General features: G+C 50.0%; 1 protein-coding gene across 1 annotated transcript in view; it reads right to left on the bottom strand.

Annotated features, from left to right (window-relative positions):
• Positions 1 to 12,746, bottom strand: part of CFAP46 (cilia and flagella associated protein 46) — a gene marked incomplete at both ends in the record, with an annotated part of 88,738 nt that extends 75,992 nt beyond the window's left edge. The window contains 9 exons of the mRNA XM_082855190.1: positions 3,694 to 3,793; positions 6,844 to 6,954; positions 7,812 to 7,906; positions 8,372 to 8,495; positions 9,355 to 9,519; positions 11,098 to 11,162; positions 11,820 to 11,951; positions 12,104 to 12,228; positions 12,698 to 12,746. Coding sequence (XP_082711316.1) covers positions 3,694 to 3,793; positions 6,844 to 6,954; positions 7,812 to 7,906; positions 8,372 to 8,495; positions 9,355 to 9,519; positions 11,098 to 11,162; positions 11,820 to 11,951; positions 12,104 to 12,228; positions 12,698 to 12,746 — 966 coding nt within the window. The remainder of the gene's footprint in view (positions 1 to 3,693; positions 3,794 to 6,843; positions 6,955 to 7,811; positions 7,907 to 8,371; positions 8,496 to 9,354; positions 9,520 to 11,097; positions 11,163 to 11,819; positions 11,952 to 12,103; positions 12,229 to 12,697) is intronic.
• Between the last annotated feature and the right edge of the window lie 257 nt (positions 12,747 to 13,003).

Below are 13,003 nucleotides of genomic sequence, written 5' to 3'. Positions count from 1 at the left end.
CTGCATTACACACACACACACACAATTTTCTTTATCCATTCATCCATCAACTGACACCTAGGTTGTTTCCACATCTTGCTTTTGTGAATAATGCTGCAGTGAACATGGGGGTGTAGGTATCTCTTTGAGATCCTGATCTCATTTCCTTTGGACATACAAACAGAAGTGTGATTGCTAAATCATATAGTAGTTCTATTTTTAATTTTTTAAAGAACTTCCCTACTGTTTTCCATAATAGCTGTATCAATTTACATTCGCAACAACAGAACGCGAGGGCTCCCTTTTCCCCACACCCTCACCAGCACTTGCCTCGTCTTTCTGGTGACAGCCATTCAGACAGGTGCGGGGTGCCACTCACTGAGGTTTTGATTTTATCTCCGATGATGTTGGGCACCTTTTCATGTACGATTTGAGCATCTTCTTTGGAAAAATGTCTATTCAGGTCCTTAGCCCATGTTTCCCATTGGATGATGATGATTTCCTACTGATGTATGAGTTCCCTATATATTTTAGATATTAAACCCTTATCAGATACATGGTTTGCAAATATTTTTCTCCTATACCATAGGTTGCCTTTTCATTGTGTTGTTTCCTTTGCTGTGCAGACACTTTTTAGTTTGATGTAGTCCTACTTGTTTACTTTTGCTTTTGCTGTCATATTCAAAAAATCATTGCCCAGAACAATGTCAATAAGTTTTTGCCCTATGTATTCATATAGGAGTTTTACGATTTCAGGTCTTAAAGTCTGTAATCCATTTAATTTTTGTGAGTAGTGTAAGGTACGGGTCCAATTTCATTCATCTGCATGTGGCCAGTTTTCCCAGCACCGTTTATTTAAGAGGCTGTCCTTTCCCCACAGCGTTTTCTTGTTGCCCTTGTCAAAGATTAGTTGACATTATGTGTGTGGCCTTATTTCTGGGCTCTCAATTCTGTTCCCTTGGTCTGTGTGTCTATTTTCATACCAGTACCATATGTTTTGATTACTATAGCTTTGTGGTATAGTTGGAAATAAGGAAGTGTGATGCCTCCAGTTTTGTTCTTCTTTCTCAAGAGTGCTTTGGCTCTTCCGTGGTTCCGTACAATTTTTTTTTTCTATTTCTTGAGAAATGCCATTGGAATTGCAATAAGGATTGCATTGAATCTGTAGGTGATTTTGGGTAGTATAGACATTATAACAATTTTCATTCTTGCAATCCAGGAACATGGGATATTTTTCCATTCTTTGTGTCTTCTTCAATTTCTTTCATCAATGTCTTCTAGTTTTCAGTGCACAAGTCTTTCAATTCTTTGGTTAAATGTATTCTTAAGTCTTTTACTGTTTTTGATGCTATTGTAAATGGAATTGTTTTCGTAATTTCTCTGTCAGATAGTTCATTTTTAGTGAACAGAAACATAACCAATTTTTGGATGATGATTTTGAATCCTGCAACTTAACTGAATTTGCTCATTGGTTCTAATGGTTTTTGGTGGGGTCTTTAGAGTTTTCTCTGTATAAACAGGTTATGCCAAATGCAAACAGAGACACATTTACTTTTTCCTTTCTGATTTGGATGACCTTTATATCTTTTTCTTGTCTGACTGTTGTGGCTAGAACTTCCAGTACTATGTTGCACAGAAGTGGCAAGAGTGGGCACCCTTGTTTTATTCTTGGTATTAGAAGAAAAGCTTTTATTCTTTCACCATTGAATATAATGTTAGCTGTGGGCTTGTCATATGTGGTCTTTGTTATGTGCAGGTACATTCCTTCTATACCTAATTTGTTGAGCGTTTTTATCATGACAGGATGTTGAATTTTGTCAAACGCTTTTCCTGCATCTATTAAGATGATCGTATATTTACCCTTCATTCTGTTAACGTGATATATCACATTTATTGATTTGCCTACGTTAAACCATCCTTTCAACCTCAGGATAAATCTCACTGATCATGGTGTTTGATCTTTACAATGTTCTGCTGAATTCAGTTTGCTAGTATTTTGTTGAGGATTTTTGCATCTGTGCTCATCTGGGATATTGGCCTGTAATTTTCTTTTCTTATAGTGTCTTTGTCTGGTTTGGTATCAGGGCAATGCTCACCCTGTAAACTGAATTGGGGAGTGTTCCTTTCTCTTCAATTTTTTGGAAGAATTTTTGAAGGATTAGCATTAGTTCTTCTTCAGATGTTTGGTAGAATTCACCAGTGAAGTCATCTTGTCCTTGTTTGGAGATTTTTTGATTACTGATACAATCTCCTTACTCACTGGTCTATTCAGATTTTCTATTTCTCCATGATTCAGCCTTGGTAGGTTGTATGCTTCTGGGAATTTATCCATTTCTTATAGGTTACCCATCTTCCTGGCATATAATTGTTCACAGTAGTCTCTATGATCCTTTGTATTTCTGTGTTATCAGTTGTAATGTCTCCTCTTTCATTTCTGATTCTGAGTCTTCTCTTTTTTTCCTAGTCTAGCTGTTTGTCAATTTTGTTTATTTTTTCAAAAAACCAGCTGTCAGTTTCAATGATCTTTTCTATTTGTTTTCTGGTCTCTATTTCATTTGTTTTTTGCTCTGATCTTTGTTATTTCCTTCCTTCTGCTAACTTTGGGCTTTGTTCTGTTTTTTTGTTTTTTGTTTTTAGTTCCTTGAGGTATAAATATAGGTCATTTATTTGAAATCTTTCTTTTTTCTTATTGTAGGTGTTTTTGGCTATGAACTTCCCTCTTAGGACTGCTTTTGCTATATTCTATAAGTTTTGGTATGTTGTACTTCCATTGTCCTATGTTTCAAAATCTTTTTTTCCCTTTTGATTTTTTCTTTGTTCAGGAGTATGTTGTTTAATTTCCATACTTTTGTGAATTTCTAGCTTTCCTCCTGTTGCTGATTTCTGGTTTCATACCACTGTGGTCAGAAAATCATCTTAAATTTGTTGAGACTTGTTTCATGATCTAACACAGGGGTCCCCAACCCTCGGTCCGTGGACCAGTACCAGTCCACAGCCTGTTAGGAACCAGGCCGCACCGCTGGAGGTGAGCGGCAGGCAAGCGAGCAAAGTGTCACCTGCCGCTCCCCAGCACTCACATTACCACCTGAACAACCCCCACCCACCATCTGTGGAAGAACTGTCTTCCTTGAAACTGGTCCCTGGTGCCCAAAAGGTTGGGTACCGCTGATCTAATGTATGATCTGTCCTGGAGAATGTTCCATGTGTGCTTGAGAAGAATGTGTATTTTCCTCCATTGAATGGAATGTTCTACGGATGTCTATTAGGCTCATTTTGTCTAAAGTGTAGTTCAAGCCCAATATATACTTATTGATCTTCTGTCTGGATGATCTATCCATGTTGAAAGCGGGGTATTAAAGATTCCTACTATTGTTGCATTGCTGTCTATTTCTGCTTTCAGATTTGTTAGTATTTGCTTAATATATTTAGGTGTTCCAATGTTGGATGCATATACATGTACAATTGTTATATTCTCTTGACAAATTGATCCATTTATCATTAATGATACTATTGATGCAAAACTGCAAAAATCACATCATCTCAACTGTATGAATTGCACTTAAAAAAGACTGAAAGGAAATTTACCAATACAACAATTTAGGCCCTCCTGGTGAGGGGATTTTGAATTCCTTTCCCGTTTTTGTTTTTGTTTTTTGCCTTTCATGTCAAGATCACAGTGAGTAGGGGTGGTGCACCCAGTCCCTGACCACCTACTTTGCTGTCCATCTTCTTCAAGTCTGAGAGGCAGTCAGAGGTGATCTCCCCACATTTCAAGATCAGAGAAAGATGAGCTAATTCAAAAAGCAAAAGAATTCTGGAAACAGAAACAAAACAGCATTGGGTCAACAGGAGACACAAGAAACACCCACCTGTGGGTAGAATAAGCCTTCAGCTGTCATTTAGGGGAGGCAGGAATAAAATAGAGAAGAGAAATCCTATGGTGAGGGTCCCTAAGCCCAGCCCCCTCTGGCCCTGACACAGGATTTGGAGGGACTTCCACTGACTCAGGGCAGGTGCAGGTGCAGCCTGATGAGGGGCTGTGAGCCCTGGGCATCACCATTTGAGCCCTTGGTGGGGGGCAGGGGTGACAAGAGACAGACACACATTTCCTCGGGGCCGGCTCTTCCTATCCTGTGACCAGAGCATTCATAGTCACCAAGTGCCAATCGTGGTCTTTGTGGAAATCAGCAGGTTGATGCTAAGATGTGCACGGAAGTGCAAAGGACCTAGGCTCTCCTAAGCAACTCCGAAAAAGAACAGTCAGAGGACTAAACTGCCTGATTTTAAGACTTAATATAAAACTGCAGGAATCAAGGCAATGGTTCCCAGCCTGACACCATCACGTCCTGATGAGGCAGTTCTCTGCTGGGTGGGGACCCGTCCTGCACACGGTGGAGTGTTTAGCAGCACCCCTGGTCACCAGCAACAGTGGCCACCAGCAGCGTCCCCAGACATGCCAGCCTCCCTTGGGGATAAGCCAACACCTCCCTGCTCTTTCCGAGGCAGGCATCATAACCTGACTGTGGCTGGACCACACGGACTGCACTTGGTCAGCTCCTCTCAGGCCCGCAGTCTCACCCCCGCCTCCTTCTAGTGACCGCGACCCAGCTTCCGCCCACTCACAAGGAATGCGTCCAAAGCAGAGGAGCCCCGGCAATGCTAACCCTTGCCTTCACCTGATACGAAAACTGAAGAGTGCCCTGTGCTGACAGTGGTCACGGAACCCCCAGGGGAGGTAAACCCTCGGTCCCACTGGTAGTCAGGTGCCAGTGTTAGCTCTGGCCCCTTTAAGTCCTCCTTAAGTCCCCTGCGCCCCTTTTGGTGGCTCGGAGCACAGCTGCGGATGCCTCTGGATTGTCGTCCGCAGACCGGTCCTGCCTGTGTGTCAGTCCCCACAATGAACTTCCTAACTGCACTTTACAGAGCTGCCTGCTTTGTTTTTCAGTCTCAGAGACGCTTCTCAGCCGGGAGAACATTATCCAACACCTCCACCTCCCAGCACCCACTCCGGAAGCAAGCACCCTGTCCGCTGCAATAGGCGCCCTCCCGTCTCCCTTCAAGGGGGTGGGTGCAGGTCGCTGCCCTCTGCCCCGACCCGTGCAGCCCGGACCTCCAAGCACCCTGGTGGGGCCTCCAGACCCACAGCCCCTCTGACTTCCCCGAGCTCCAGCCCCCTGGGCCTGTTGTGCAGGGAAGAAGGGAGAACCCACAAAGGGAGCCAGCACTGATTTTCAGCGCTTTTTCGGTCTTAACCTCACAGAACTTTTATTTCTACCCGAATTCTAGATACAGACGCTCAGGTGGGGAGGGGTCAGCGGGCGCCTCACAGACGGCTGGAGCCTCGGGGCTGAGGAAGGACCTGACCCCACAGACAGCATCTCCAAGCGGCTGAGCCTGTGACCCAGGCCAGCAGGCGCCACGCCCCTCCCAGGCCTGGGGAGCAGCTGGGCTGAGCACTCGGGAAGCCACATCACAAGCCACATGCAGTAACCTGGCAACCGCGCAGCCACAGGCCCACAGGCGGGGTGGGGGAGGGGGGCGTGTGGCGGGCGCGGGAGCAGGGGCGCAGCTGGCTCCGTGCAGGCCACATGCCGGGGCTCCTGCGGGAGCCAGGTCAGCGCCCACCGACCGGGCTGCTGGGCCAGAAGCGTGGGGACTCCCTGACGGGTCTAAATGGAGCCTGGTCCAGGATGCTGGGGGATGAATGTCAGCTCAAATTATTCTTATCTTAAATAAAACACAGCTGGGGACTTGCCTGGTGGCGCAGTGGTTAGGAATCGGCCTGCCAATGCGGGGGACACAGGTTCGAGCCCTGGTCCGGGAAGATCCCACATGCCGTGGAGCAACTAAGCCCGTGCACCACAGCTACTGAAGCCCGCACGCCTAGAGCCCAGGCTCCGCGACAAGAGGAGCCACCGCAATGAGAAGCCCGTGCGCGGCAACGAAGACCCAGTGCAGCCAAAAATAAATAAATAAATAAATAAAAATAAAACACATCTGTACATCAAAAATTGTTTTCAAAGACCTGAAAAGTAAACATACTGACACAATTGATAACTATACTGGAATTGGAGGGCTCAAATTTTGAAACAGAAAAAGCTTTTGCAAGTCCTTAGTAAAATGATTTACAACCTACTTTTTAAAAACTGGGCAAAAGAAATCATTGGAAAATTAATGAGAGAAAAAATGTCCGCAAATATATGAAAAAAAGTTCCACCTCGCCAGCAGGGAGTGGACTGCAGTGGAGTCAGTGCAGTCCCAGGAGGCAGGGCAGGCGTCCTGGCGCCATGCGGTCCCCTCTGTCCCCACGGCCCCCCTCTGGAACCTCCCAGGGCCCCTCAGGGAGGCTGTGCCCAGGCACGGGACGAGCAGGACCTGCTCTGAGTTAGAGCAACTCAGAGCACCTGATGAAAGAGCTGAACTGGGGGTACATTCCAGACCTTCTTTCAGCCTCTGGCTCAACTACCAGTTCCCAGGAATCCGATCCAGGACTGAGCTCTGAGCAGTGCTCGCAGGACTCAGGCAGCAGAGAGCTGACAACGGAACTGCTCAGGGAGAGGCACGCTCCTCTGCGGCTCAGCTGTGAGGCGTCTATTCAGAAGGTGTAAGATGGTGTCATAACTTGAAAAGCACTTGTGACTAGAAGTCGAATTTGACCTTTAAAAAGTATGATGTGAAGTTTCATAACCCAGGTGCTGCCAAGCAGTACACACCTCAGGACATGAAAAGACTAGAGGGAAACACTGACACCTCCACAATGCTTGACACTTGCTTCCGTAATGATGGTTGTGTGGTTTTCCACATTTTCCTATAGCTACGAAATGCTGTACATAGATGTGAAACTGCAAAAACATAAACACTTACTTTTCCTCTCTGACTGAAGGCAAGTTCTGGTGATCGTAATAACTTAAACATTTATAGGTATCCTTCAGAATTTTGTTGGTATCTTCAGATAAATCATTTTTATCCAGTTTTCTAGAATATAGATTGATTTAATCAAATATTAAATAACCAAAAGATCCTGTCAGATTTCTTTAAATTATCCTAAAAAAATCTGAAGTCCATGAACTTGTGTCCTCACTGAACAGAAGGCCTAAGGCCTAAGACCTTCTCCTTCTCCATTCTCCTGATGACCTCTCACACCCTCCTCCCTCACTGCCAGCCCAGGCTCTATCTCCTTCCATCACTAAGGACGGATCCCGAGGACCCCGTGCACAGGCCCTGTACCCAGAACGAGTCCCACACCAAGAGCCCACCGAAAGGGAGGCTTGGCCCTTCCCATCTGCCCAGATCCAACCCAGACCAGCACCTGCCTCCCCCTGGACAGCTGTCCTCCCCACTCACACCGGGATCTTCTCACTCACACGCTGGAATCTCCTCACGCACCCACACCAGGATCTCCTCACACCCCGGGTTCTCTTCGCTCACACACACCGGGATCTCCTCACCACACACACCAGGTTCTCTACCATCTATTTCCCTCTCGCCACAGCAGGTCTCTACCTCCGTATAATCTCCCCCATGCACTGTCACCCAGTCCCATGAGGGTCTCACCCACGACTACTCTCTTTTTGTTCAAGCTCATGGTCAGGTCTCAAGCTTCCTCTGGCAGGGCCAACTGAAGCATCTGACATGGCTGCTGTCCCTCTCTTCTAAAACCACCCTCCTCACTGCTGACGAGCTGCACTCACTCTGGCATCCTCCCCGGAGCTTCTCAGCAAAGGGAGGCAAGGCCGAGCCCGCCATCCAGCCTCACCATCCCTGCACGTGTGCCCCCCGCCCCCCCGGCACAGAGACTAGTCGGCGCCTATCCCCCTTCCCAAAGCACTTACGCTTTCAGCACATTAATCTGGAAAGTGACAGACAGGCTAATAGAACTTCTCTCTTCTTCCTTTAACTGAAGCTCATCCATTAATTCATGTCGGACCTGTTGTAAGATGAAAACAGAATATTAACAGAGATTTGAGCAAATAATTAGGGAAAGACCAGATATTTTATTTAGCTATTATTTTACAAACATTCCTCCTTTAAAAGTAAAATTTCGTAATTAACAATTATTTTCTCAGTTATTATGCTTTATGTTTAGTTTTTCTTATACAATTTGATTCCTATATATAAAATTAATAGGTGATGAATGCTCTTTACACACTGTTGCCGTAATTACTTAAATTACTAATTTTCTGCTAACTTTTTAAAAAATCAGTGCTGTTAAGAAGGAAATATTCAGTCACAACGAAGGAAAAGATTTGGTTTTGTTCTGTTCATGCCGGTACATACGTATGTATGTTTTTGTATCTCTCAGTGGATGGTCTTGTCTGTTTTTTATACATAGTTTCCTGAACAATGGCTTAAGAAAATACTTCTTTCTACAGTTTGGAATATTCCAACTTACCATAAGAGCAAATATTTGTCGATACTTCTGTGGCGCATTAGCCTTGATGAACGGGGCTGCAGTGGCACAAAACTTCGCGGCCTCCTCGTTTCTTCCAGCTTGTAGATAACACTCCAGAAGCTCCCTGGATAATACAGAAATCGTCCATGTTAAACCTGGATGAAGTCATTTTCTGCTGCAAACGCCTAATAACCCGGTTATTATATTTTCATGTTTTACAAATTTCAGAAAGATGCAGGGATTGGCCAGCTCCTTACCCCACGCCCAGTATGGGGCTCACTGAGCTGAGGCCGGGGCTGGAAAGCTCGGCCACTGCCTGCAAAGGGAAAGGGGCCTGTTTGGCTGAGTACCAAGGATTCAAACAACGGTGTTTTACAGAAAGAGCATAGTTTTACTTATTTTCAGTTAAGGCCTCCCCAAATAGCTGTAAGGCAGGTAAGGAATGCCTGCACACTCTGGATTCCAACTTCAGGGCCGACCCTCTGGGCCCCGCCAGTAGCATCCACAAAGTCACTGGCCGCAAACAATGCCACCCAAATACAGGAAAGTGTCACCGAGCGCCTTTCAGCCCGCCTGGGGACCACTTGCTGACATCCACGCAGGGCTGTCTGTCCCTGGGGTTATGCGCTCAGGGCAAGCTTCCCTAAGTGGGGCCACCTGGATGCGTGAGCACTCGGGCCAAGCTGTATGTTGCTAGAATGTCTACTAGATTCACAACTTATTTATTTTCAAAACCACGAGCCAGGACTATGACACAGGCTCCCACTTCCCGGGTTCTGAGTAGAAGCACGTGTTTTGTGGTAACACCTGTCTGATCAGGACACTGTGATGCCATCTGCAGAGTTTAGAAACGTGTGCAGACAAGACACACAAAACCTGATTCTAACTTCGGGCTAGAAAGCATTGCCAGGGCTGCGGTGTGAGATGTGGTCACGGGAGGGGGGAGGGGAAGGCCAGCGTCTGCCGGGTGTCTGGGGACTCACAGCATCAGCTCGGCCCGCCAGCCTTTGTCATCCTCCTCGGTCTGATTCAACACACTCACGATTTGGGAGAGGCTGGGGATCAGGCGGTGGTGATACCCAGGCTTGCGAAATGGCCTCACCATTTGCCAGTAGAGGACCGATGCATTATACACCAGGAAGTAATACCTGGGGCACAAGAGGAGGGTGGGTGAGCTCACCCAGAGCCAGTCCGTCCTGAGCCCCTTCCTGAGGGAACCCAGGGCCTCTGTCTCTGGCAGGTGCAACAGCCCTGCCCGAGCCGCCCTGGCCTGGCTGCCAGATATACATGTCGGGTGGACGCAGCATCCTCCCAGAGGCAGCCACGTGCCCTGCTCAGCCGCGTAGGTGGCTCCAGTTCAGACCCCGCCACAGGCTCCTGGGTCCAGACCAGAGATCCCATCACTCTTTTGGCCATTCTGAAAAGCGATCAGCTCCCCATAAAAGTACCCAATGAGGAAGGCCTCCTTCGGCTTTCAAGGGATAGACAAGAATGGGCAAGTGCAGGGGGCATCGAGGAAGGCTGCCTGGAGGAATCACCCAGGAGAGCAGTACAGGGAAAGTGGCTTGGGTGGGGTCCCCGTGCGAGCGGATGAAGTGCACGGTGGGTGAGGAGGAATGCTGGGGCAGAAGCAGAGCGCCCCGAGAAGCTGGGCCTTTCCTTGAGGGCTGCAGGAGCCCCCAGGAGAACCCGAGTGAGGGAACCCAGGCGCCTCTCTGGAGGGGCCACCTCTGCCTTGCAGGACCCAGGTACCTGGCGGTGCTGGCTGTCTGATGGATGGTGTTGCCGATGACCGCTGCGACCCAGAGGAGGGCGGGCCAGGCCCAGCAGGAAGGCAAGGCTGCCTGCTCCTTCGTGGGGTCTACTCAGACCCCTCATCAGCCCCCAAGGCTCCTGGTCCTCCCCAGGCAGTCTGCATGTCCCCCCAAGACCCCTGCAGTGCAGCACTGACCAGGCCCCTCCCCAAGGGTGCCCACAGCGTGGGCTCAGGGCTCCAGGGCATGGTCCCCCTGAAACACCCACTGTCCTTAGAACCTCTGGCTCAAGGCCGGGCCTTGCCATCCAGATGTCCCCGCTGAGGAAGGGTCTGCGGAGCTGGGCCCTGTATCCCCTGCACCTACGACAGGGGCTGGCCAGCGGAGGCCATCCACAGCGACACTAGGAGAAGGAATGAATGAACCTAGGGTTTATACTTAAATGTGCTTTAAACGTTGTGTCCTGTTTAAATAGGCTGTATCAATACCAGTTTGTATGCAAACTTAACAATTTCAATAATATTTAAGCAGTAATTAAGTAGAAAACTGTGCTGGAGTTTCAGGGGAATCAAACCTCCAGACACGAAGCCGTGGGCCAGGCGATCTGCCAGGGGGAGCACAGGCCGGTGGGGGCAGGGCAGGGAGGGAGCCCAGATGCCAACCCCCCAGAGAGGACAAGAAAGGGAGGTGCCTGGGGACTGGTCAAAGGCGAGGTTCCCACAGAGAAAGCAGGCAAAAGGCATCTGCAGGTCATAGAGACCTTTGCACAGGGAAGAGGGTGCAGCTAAAGGGTCCAGTGTGCACGCGGCCCAGCTCCAACGCTAGAGGCGTGAGCCCACAGCCATAGATGCAGTAAAACACGAACAAAACAAGACAAAAACCCCGGCGTCCAAACAGACAGAACCACCTGGTAGGTTCTGGTTCTAAACCTTGTACACACTCAGTTAGAAACGGCTGTTCCGTCATGCTCACCTTGGTTCTCCTTTTGCAAAGTTGATTGCCTTCATATACTGAGTCACGCAATTTTCAAATTCCTCCTAAACAACATAAAGAATGCACAATTAGATCAAATTTGCTACTAGAACATCAATCACTGTTCACCGTCACTCCCCTGAACGTTAAGCCTCTCTGAAGACGGCCTGGCCCCCAGGGTGTCAACAGGGGGAGTGGACGCCCACAGAAGCTCTCAGGAGCTCCGCCCCCTCCCTGGAAGCCTGGAAGCCCACCCCCACCCCACCCTGCGCCCCACCTGTGCTGCAGGCACCACCAGGCACGGGGACACAAAGGGCAGAGGTCAAAAGGACACAAGCCAGACCCCTCAGGGAAAAGCACAGATGGGAAATGCGGCATCTCACTTCACTGAAGAAGAATCTGGTCACCCAACTCCCAACAAAGCCGTTTTAAGGTGAGTCTAGCCTGACGCCGTCTGGAGGTGGGGGAATTTTAACTGCGGCGGTACAAGCCGTGGAACTTTGAGGAGAATGGAAGCAACCTCTCAGGGGAAAAACACAGTAGGACAATTACATATTCATTTCAGGATGGCAAGCTAGCTAAGGGTGCGCTTCACCTCGCCAAGACACTCAAGGCTGTGCACACCAAGCCTTCATGATCCAAAGGACAGTAAAGAAAATCCGGCGGAAGCAGCACGCAGGGCTGGCGGGGACACTGGGACAGGGCCCAGAATCGCCTCTCACCATGTTTTCGGTGGACTTGGGCGCACACAGCTGGGCCCTGCACAGGTGCGCTCGGCCCAGAAACTGGGTGACCGGCCCCTTCACCTTGAAGTACATCCGGATGCAGTCCTCGCTCATCTCGGGCTGCCCCATCTGCGCAAGAACACAGACCCACCCCCAGGAGGTTCGCAGAGGGGGCGGCCCAGTGGACCACCCACCAGGGGCTGCCGCTTCCCGATTCTAGTACAAACCAAGAAATCGGGGTCCCCTGAAGGCGCCTCCCTAGGACCCCTGGGATTAATCACCTTCAGGGCCTGTTCTGCACACAAAACAAACAGGTCGGGGCTGAAGCTTTCTGTGGGGTCAAACTCTGATTTCCCCAGGTTGGCGGACTTGATCAACTGATAAGCCCTCTTCAGGGACGCAGCATCTATCAGGACAGGAGTTGAGGCAGATTTGGTCATCACGCAGCCATTGCCCCTCCAAGCAGCAGTGGGGACGGTCAGGAGGACCCGGGACAGGGCTGGGGTCGGGCAGGCAAGCCCGTGCTGGCCCCCGCGCTGGCCCGGTCCTCTCCGGGGTAAGGAGCCCAGCAGCGAGATGCCCCGAGCTCAGCCCTCCGGGCCCCGCAGCAGCTCTGCGGCTCCTGCTTCAGGAGCAGCGTGAGGTGAACAATCCTTGATGAACGCTTAGGAAGGACGAAAGGCTTCCTTTTAAAAAGGCGCCTTAGTTTGCCCAAGTCAGACAAATCCTCGAAGTGCTGCCTTCAAGGGGTCACTGGATCAGGCAGGGCGGGGGTCAACAGGGTGGGGACAGCCTCCCGGTGGGAGGGCGGTGACCGGCGGGTCCCGGGGTCTCCCCAGGGGCGGGGAGCGGGCGGTCCCGGCCCCCGCACCCACCCTGCTGGCTCTCGGCGCGGGCCAGCTCCTGCATTATGACCGGGTCCATGGCGCCGGCGGCTGAGGCGCCCGCTGCCCAACGTCCGCTGGCTTTATCTCCGCGGCCCGGGGGTTGCCTAGCGACAGAGAAGGGCGCCGGACCTACGGGTCGGCGGCGGGGCCATACTTGTCCGGAGGCGAACCGCTCCGGCGCCCACCCGGTGAGAGCGCCTTCAGCCCCTCGGAGAGGACGTGAGGGCGAGGCGCCCGCCTGACCGGGGTCGCGTCCTCGCAGGCGGGTCCGCAGGCTCTGCCCCGCCTCCCGCC

The sequence above is a fragment of the Leucopleurus acutus genome, assembly GCF_964270905.1.
Source record: "Leucopleurus acutus genome assembly, chromosome: 14".
Classification (NCBI taxonomy): domain Eukaryota; kingdom Metazoa; phylum Chordata; class Mammalia; order Artiodactyla; family Delphinidae; genus Leucopleurus; species Leucopleurus acutus.
This window is presented reverse-complemented; position numbering and strand designations above follow the sequence as displayed.